Source organism: Tachyglossus aculeatus, unplaced genomic scaffold (genome assembly GCF_015852505.1).
Source record: "Tachyglossus aculeatus isolate mTacAcu1 unplaced genomic scaffold, mTacAcu1.pri scaffold_121_arrow_ctg1, whole genome shotgun sequence".
In the NCBI taxonomy this organism is placed as follows: Eukaryota; Metazoa; Chordata; class Mammalia; order Monotremata; family Tachyglossidae; genus Tachyglossus; species Tachyglossus aculeatus.
The window spans coordinates 435,727-444,056 of NW_024044850.1; the positions used below are offsets into that span (position 1 = coordinate 435,727).

Sequence of the window (8,330 nt, forward strand, 5' to 3'; positions counted from 1 at the left end):
CAGGATCAGGAGAGAGCGGGTGGGGGTGGGTCTGGAGAGAGCCAGGCTGCAGAGCCAGACAGAGAAGGAAAATAGGACTAGAGGGAACAGTGGGGATAGTTCCATACAGAACGGTAGGGATAGGTCCAGATAAAGCAAAGATGGGGAATAGTTCCAGACAGAGCAAGGTAGGAATAGTTTCAGACAGAATGGGGGAGGGAGGGGGGAATATGTCCAGAAAGAACGGGTGTGTGTGTGTGTGTGTGTGTGTGTGTGTGTGTGTGTGTGTGTGTGTGTGTGTGTGTGTGTGTGTGTGTGTGTGTGTGTGTGTGTGTGACGGTCCAGGGACAGCGCCAGGTGGGGGGTGGTCGAACCGGAGAGAGCAGGCAGGGGCAGGTCCGAAGGGAGCAGGCGGGGTGGGTCCGAAGAGAGCTGGGCAGCAGAGCCAGGCAGAGAAAGGGGTAGAACCAGACACAGAAGGTGTGATAGGACCTTAAATAGAAGGAAAATAGGACTAGAGGGAGCAGGGGGGATAGGTCCATACAGAACAGTGGGGATAAGTCCAGACAGAGCAAAGGCGGGGAATAGTTCCAGACAGAGCAAGGTGGGAATACTTCCAGACAGAGCAAGGCAGGAATAGTTCCAGACAGAATGGTGAGGGGGGGAAATACTTCCAGACAGAGCAAGGCAGGAATACTTCCAGACAGAATACCGGGGGGTGGGGGTGGAAATACTTTCAGAAAGAGTAGGGGGGACGGACCAGTGAGATCTGGGGGGGGGGCTGTCCAGAAAGAGCTGGGGGGGTGGTCCAGAGAGAGCGGGGGGGGGGGGGGGGGGGGTCCGGAAAGAGCCGGGCTGCAGAGCCAGACAGAGAAGGGGTGATAGGACCTGATACAGAAGGAGAGATAGGACCTTACAGAGGAGGACAATAGGACTGGGGGAAGCAGGGGGAATAGGTCCATACAGAACAGTGGGGATAGGTCCAGACAGAGCAAAGGGAGGGGGAGGAGAGTTCCAGACGGAGCACGGCAGGAATAGTTCCAGACAGAACGGCGTGGGGGTGGGAAGGGGAGGTGGGGAAATACTTCCAGAAGGAGCTGATGTCGGGGGGGGTTGGTCCAGAGACAGGGGGTAGGGGGGGTCCAGAGAGGGTGGGGTGGGGTGGGGGGGCGGTTTAGAGAGAGCTGGGGGGCCCGGTCCAGAGAGAGTGGGCGGGGGCAGGTCCAGAGAGAGCCAGGCTGCAGAGCCAGACAGAGAAGGATGGCACAACCAGACAGAGAAGGGGTGATAGGACCAGTTAGAGAAGGAGAGATAGGACCTTACAGAGAAGGACAATAGGACTAGAGGGAGAGGGGGGAAATAGGTTTATACAGAACAGTGTGGATAGGTCCAGACAGAGCAAAGGGGGGGAATAGTTCCAGATGGAGCAAGGCGGGAATAGTTCCAGACAGAACAGGGGAGGGGGGAATACTTCCCGAAAGAGTGGGGGGGAGGGCAGTCCAGAGAGAGCCGGGCTGTGGAGCCAGACAGAGAAGGGTGGCAGAAACAGACAGAGAAGGGGTGATAGGATCAGATAGAGAAGGAGAGATAGGACCTCCAGAGAACACAATAGGACTAGAGGGAACAGAGGGTATAGTTCCATACAGAACAGTGGGGATAGGTCCAGGCAGAGCAAAGTGGGGAGAATAGTTCCAGACGGAGCAAGGCGGGAATAGTTCTAAATAGAACGGGGGGCCGTGGGGGAATACTTCCAGAAAGAGTGGGGGGGTGCCGGTCCAGAAACAGCGCGGGGGGCGGGGGGGGGTGCCAGTCCAGTGAGAGCCAGGGGGGTGTGGTCGGGAGAGAGTGGGGGAGGGGCCGGTCCAGAGAGAGCCCGGGGGGGGGGGGGGGGTCCGGAGAGAGCTGGGCAGCAGAGCCAGACAGAGAAGGGGTAATAGGACCAGATAGAGAAGGAGAGATAGGACATTACAGAGAAGGACAATGGGACTAAAGGGAGCAGGAAGCATAGGTCCATACAGAACAGTGGGGATAGGTCCAGAAGGAGCAAAAGGGTGGGGGGGTAATAGTTCCAGATGGAGCAAGGCAGGAATAGTTCCAGACAGAATGGGGGGGGGCGGACCAGAGACAGCAGGGGAGGCGGTCCCGAGGTGGGGGCAGTCCAGAGAGAGCGGGGGAGGGGGCCGGTCCAGAGAGAGAGAGAGAGGAGGGGGCCGGTCCGGAGAGAGAGAGAGAGGAGGGGGCCGGTCCGGAGAGAGAGAGAGAGAGAGAGAGAGAGAGAGAGAGGAGGGGGCCGGTCCGGAGAGAGAGAGAGAGAGAGAGAGAGAGAGAGAGAGAGAGAGAGAGAGAAAGAGAGAGGAGGGGGCCAGTCCGGAGAGAGAGAGAGAGAGAGAGAGAGATAGATAGAGAGAGAGAGAGAGAGAGAGAGAGAGAGAGAGAGAGAGAGAGAGAGAGAGGAGGGGGCCGGTCCGGAGAGAGAGAGAGCGAGCGAGAGAGAGAGAGAGAGAGAGAGAGAGAGAGAGAGGAGGGGGCCGGTCCGGAGAGAGAGAGAGAGAAAGAGGAGGGGGCCGGTCCGGAGAGAGAGAGAGAGAAAGAGAGGAGGGGGCCGGTCCGGAGAGAGAGAGAGAAAGAGAGGAGGGGGCCGGTCCGGAGAGAGAGTGAGAGAGAGAGAGAGAGAGAGAGAGAGAGAGGAGGGGGCCGGTCCGGAGAGAGAGAGAGAGAGAGAGAGAGAGAGAGGAGGGGGCCGGTCCGGAGAGAGAGAGAGAGAGAGAGAGAGAGGAGGGGGCCGGTCCGGAAAGAGAGAGAGAGAGAGAGAGAGAGAGAGAGAGAGAGAGAGAGAGAGAGAGAGAGGAGGGGGCCGGTCCGGAGAGAGAAAGAGAGAGAGAGGAGGGGGCCGGTCCGGAGAGAGAGAGAGAGGAGGGGGCCGGTCCGGAGAGAGACAGAGAGAGAGAGAGGAGGGGGCCGGTCCGGAGAGAGACAGAGAGAGAGAGAGGAGGGGGCCGGTCCGGAGAGAGAGAGAGAGGAGGGGGCCGGTCCGGAGAGAGAGAGAGAGAGAGAGGAGGGGGCCGGTCCGGAGAGAGAGAGAGAGAGAGGAGGGGGCCGGTCCGGAGAGAGAGAGAGAGAGAGGAGGGGGCCGGTCCAGAGGGAGAGAGAGAGGAGGGGGCCGGTCCGGAGAGAGAGAGAGAGGAGGGGGCCGGTCCGGAGAGAAAGAGAGAGGAGGAGAGAGAGAGGCGGAGGCCGTCGGTAAGAGAGAGAGAGAGAGAGAGAGAGAGAGGAGGGGGCCAGTCCGGAGAGAGAGAGAGGAGGGGGCCGGTCCAGAGAGAGAGAGAGAGGAGGGGGCCGGTCTGGAGAGAGCAGGTGGGTCCAGGGAAAGCCAGGCAGCAGAGCCAGAGAAAGGGGGCAGAACCAGACAGAGAAAGGGTGATAGGACCACTTAGAGAGGAGACATAGAACCTTACAGAGAAGGACAATACAACTAGAGGGAGCAGGGGGGATAGGTCCAGACAGAGCAAAGGGGGGCGGGGGGGGGGGAGAAATAGTTCCAGACTGAGCAAGGTGGGAATAGTTCCAGACAGACCAGGGGTTGGGGGGGGGGGGGAATACTTCCGGAAAGATCTGGGGGGGAGGGGGGCGGTCCAGAGAGCACCCAGTCCCGAGAGAGCAGGCATGGGCGGGTCCGGAGGGAGCGAGCGGGTCCAGGTCCCGAGGGAGCAGGGGGGGGCCGGGTCCCGAGGGAGCAGGGGGGGCCGGGTCCCGAGGGAGCAGGGGGGGCCGGGTCCCGAGGGAGCAAGGTTGCACAGCCAGAGAAGGGGGGCAGAAACAGAAAGAGAAGGGGTGATCAATCGTATTTATTGAGCGCTTACTGTGTGCAGAGTACTGTACTAAGCGCTTGGGAAGTACAAGTTGGCAACATATAGAGACAGTCCCTACATAGGACCTTAGAGAGTAGGACAACAGGACTAGAGGGAGCAGGGGGGATAGGTCCATACAGAACAGTGGGGATAGGTCCAGACAGAGCGGGGTGGGGGGTGGGGGAGATAGTTACAGACGGAGTAAGGCGGGAATAATTCCAGAAGGAGCAAGGCAGGAATAGTTAGACAGAACGGGGGTGGGGGGGTGGGCAGTCCAGAGAGCAGGGGTGGGGGGCCAGTCCAGAGAGAGCCAGGGTGGGGGGCCAGTCCAGAGAGCACTCCGGGGGGCAGCCCAGAGAGCTGGGGGGGGCGGTCCAGAGAGGGCAGGGGTGGGGGGCAGTCCAGAGAGGGCAGGGGTGGGGCCGGTCCAGAGAGAGCAGGGATCCAGAGAAAGCAGGGGGCGGGTCCAGAGGGAGCAGGCCCGGGGCAGGTCCGGAGGGAGCCAAGCTACAGAGCCAGACAGAGAAGGGGGGCAGAACCAGACAGAGAAGGGGTGATAGTACCGGATAGAGAAGGAGAGATAGGACCTTACAGAAAACGACAATAGGGCCAGATGGAGCATGGGGGACAAGTCCCGTTGGAGCAGGGGGGCGGAGTGGGGGGGAACAGTTCCTGTCAGATGGAGGGTGGGGGGGCGCACCAGACCCGGTGGAGAACAGGGGCACATAGGACCCAACGGAGAATGCGTAGCTGGGAAGGATGACGGTGGTTGTGGAGTGGTTGAGGATTATTTGGAGACTAGGTAAATCCAGTGGCTCGAGTCTCTGATAGGAAAGTATTGGTTATGCAGAGTAAATTATTAAGCCCTGGAAGTTGCCTCCTTTGAGCAGGAAGGGGTTGTGGTCCCTGGGGGCTCAAGGTAGGAATTAAGTCTAGAACAGATGGTCAAGGAAATAGGCATGGGAATCAGTGAGAGAGGGGAATCACTATTGCTGAGCAGATGACAGACCAAGTTATTACTTCTCACCAGTTATGATATCGTTGAAGTGGTCCTATTGCCGAGATTTCACCCAGCAGCACTTCCCGGAAGGATCGGTCTGATGGTGCTCCTGCAAGTTGAGAAGGAAATGAGTAGAGATGCAAATGATGCAGTTTCTGTAACAGAGACATTCCTCCAATACCCCACAAGTCAACCTGGTTTTCAGTAGGTGTGAGAAAACAGCCACAGATAGCCTGGATTCTCCACCCTTCCCTACCCCTGCCATTGAATCTCCATACCCCCAGGTTGGGAGAGGCCTGGACTTAAAGGACAACAAGTCTCCAGTGGCAGACTAAACAGGGGAGTGGGAAGGCTTGCAGTACTCTGTACCAAACCCTTCTATGCTCCCTACCAAAGATGCAGGTTGGATGCTACTGAACTCCACGGGAGAATACGATGGACGAATGGACAGAAAGACACATACACACACACACACACACACACACTTTATTTTCCCTTCCAACTCACCCATGCACTTAATCCCACCCACCAAGCAATGAAGCATTCGCCCCACAGAAATTAGGTACATATACTCAGCTCTTTCTCTCACTTGTATCAGCTGGGACCCTCCAATAAACTGATGCTGGACCTAGACTACTGAAAAAGAACTATGCTACAATATGTAAGACATGCCTAACAGTCTTAAGGAAGGAGACACCACAATGAGCAGACAAGTGGGGACAAATGTGCTGTGGTGGTGAGTCAGGGCTACAGGGAACACACCTGCTAATTCCACTGCACTCTACTCTCCCCAAGCACTTAGGTTAGTGCTCTGCATGTAGTAAACATTCCAGTACCGTCGACTGATTGCAGGAACGCAGTGTCTATTAGAACTAAACACAGCCACAGCAAGAAGCTGAAGACTGGAGAGGAAGCATGAGTGGCCAGATAGCCTTCCTATATAGAGTGCTAGGCCCTTCACCCCTCTACCCACCCCTGACCCCCAATGCAGGCATTAATGAGGTCAGGATAGGGGAGGGATGATATCCCCCATAAACGGCCCTGGGGAAAGTTGGGGAAATTTCCTGGCCTAGAAGAACTCATGACTAGCAAGCCAGAAAGCACCTAGCCAGCTAGACTATTAAACACTAGACTCTCCCCTCCTCCTATTCCCCTGCCCCCGACATCCTCCTGACTCCCTCAGAGGCAGTCACTGTCACACACAGAGGGGTTCCAACTCTGGAAGGACCGAGGATGTGGCATGGTGACCCTGTGTACGGGGCTGTGGATTCAGGTAGAATTGATTGACCCATCTGGAGAATTAAGGACACTGGGTCTTCTCAGTTCCACCATCACCTCCCTTAGAGATGGAAGCTCAGCTCCCGATTCTTCCTTACCATGGGAATCAGCTCTTCTGGGTCCTCACTGAAGGGGGACACTTGGACCACATCCACCCTCAATCCAATCCACAATCCTCCCCCCAGAACTCCCACCCCCTATCCACGCAGTGGACATATCAGCAGTCTCCCAAATCTTTACGAGCCCTACCGAAATAATCTCTTCTCCCACAAGCCTTCCCTGATTCAGGCTCTCATCTCTCCACCCCACCCCCCGGGACACCCAAAACACACACTTCATTTTCCCTCCCAGCTCACCCATGCACACACTCACCCACTAAGCCCTGAAGCATTAACCCCCCATTAATTAAGTACATATCTTTTGACTCAAATCCTTCCCTCACCTGTGTTGTATGGTCTGGAAACAGCCCCCTCCCCTCCCACCCCCATTTAACAGACACTGGACTTATAAGACTGAAAGGGAACTCTCTTAAAATTGCAGACAAGTGGGGACAAGTGTGCTGAAGTGGGTGTGTGAGGGTGGCAGGCAACAGGTGGGCTAGTTCTGTTGCATGGAATTCTCCCAAACAGTACAGTGCTCTGCATATCCTAAGCACTCACATACCATTGATGGATTGGAGGAACCAAGTGTCCTTTAGAACTTCCACAGCTACAGAGAGAAGCTGGAGAACCAAGAAAGAGCAAGTCTGAGTGGACAGGAAGCCTTCTGAGAGGGAGTCTTAGGCCCTTCAACCCACTACCCGACCTCCACCCACGCTGAGGGCATGGGTAAGGTCAACATCCACGAGGATGAAACCGCCACAGAACAGCTCTGCAGGGAGGGCCTTGGGGGAAGTGTTCCAGCCTAGAACTACTCCCATCTAGCAAGCCACAAAACACCTAGTCAACTCCACAGTTAACTAGGCTCTCCCCACACCCCCATTCCCCCACCCCCTCTTAACTCCCTCAGAGGCAGTCACTGTCAAGCACAAAGGGGTTCCACCTCTAGAGGAGCAGAGGATTTGCAGAGTGACCCTGTGGATAGGACTGTGGGTTCAAGCAGGAATGACCCATCTATAGCATTAAGGGTCCTGCGTCTTCTCAGTTCCACAGTCAAATCAGACAGAACCAGTTCCCTACACAAAGTCTTAGGTCCAGATGGTGGAATACTGAGACAGACATGCCCCTCTACACACCTTGTAGTCCTCCTGCAGTAACTCCTAATCATCCACACATGCCCTAATCACCTTCCCTTAAGCAATGGAAGCTCAGCTCCTGATTCTTCCTCTCTATGGGGATCAGCTGCTCTGGGTTCTCACTGAAGGGGCAACAGTCCTCATGGCCTGGAGGGGTGGTGAGAAGGTTCTGGGAAGGAAAATCCCCCCATCCATCTCTTCCCATCATCAGGACTCCTCCAACATCCACCTCCGGACGGCCTTAACCCAGGATCAGGAAGAGCCTGAAAGCTCCTTACGCCTCACCTGGACCACCAACCCACCCTTAACCCATCCCACACATCCTCCCCTCTGGACCCCCACCTCGTACCTACCCAGTGGATCTACCACCCGTCTCCCACAGCTTTAAAAACCCTACTGGAATGGGCTCTAATAAGCCTGCCTCGACTAAAGCTCTCATCCTCCCGGGCCCCCAACGCCCCTTCCGACATACGCTTTGTTTTCCCTTCCAGCTCGCTCATGCACTTCATCCCACCCTTTAAGCACTGAAGCTTTCACCCCACATCATGTACCTATCTTTTTACTCATATCCTTCCCTTACCTGTGTTGTATCACCTGGGACTCCCCAACAAACAGATGCTGGACCTATAAGATTGAAAGGGAACTCGGTTAGAATTGCAGTCAAGTGGGGACAGGTGTTCTGACGTCATGAGTCAGGCAACAGGTGTGCTAGTTCTGTTGCTTTGTTTTTCCCCCCCCCAAACACTTAGTACATTGGTCTGCATATACTAAGCACACAGATACCATTGATGAATTGCAGGAGCCAAGGCTCATGTCTAGCAAGCCACAGAACATTTAATGAGCTTCACTCTTAACACTAGGCTCTTCCCCCCTACTCCTCCCCCAACACCCTCCCATCTCCCTCAGAGGCAGTCACTGTCAAGCACAGAGGGGTTCCACCTCTAAAGGAACTGGGGATTTGCAGGGTGACCCTGTGGACAGGTCTGCATTC

General features: G+C 56.1%; 1 protein-coding gene across 1 annotated transcript in view; it reads right to left on the reverse strand.

Moving 5' to 3' along the window:
* Window positions 1-8,330, reverse strand: part of LOC119922710 — a 401,181-nt gene that overhangs the window by 17,626 nt on the left and 375,225 nt on the right. The window contains exons 5-8 of the mRNA XM_038742400.1: window positions 7,920-7,963; window positions 6,769-6,826; window positions 5,417-5,455; window positions 4,855-4,936 (exon numbers count right to left, since the gene is read on the reverse strand). Of these exons, the coding sequence (XP_038598328.1) occupies window positions 4,855-4,936; window positions 5,417-5,455; window positions 6,769-6,826; window positions 7,920-7,963 (223 nt within the window). The remainder of the gene's footprint in view (window positions 1-4,854; window positions 4,937-5,416; window positions 5,456-6,768; window positions 6,827-7,919; window positions 7,964-8,330) is intronic.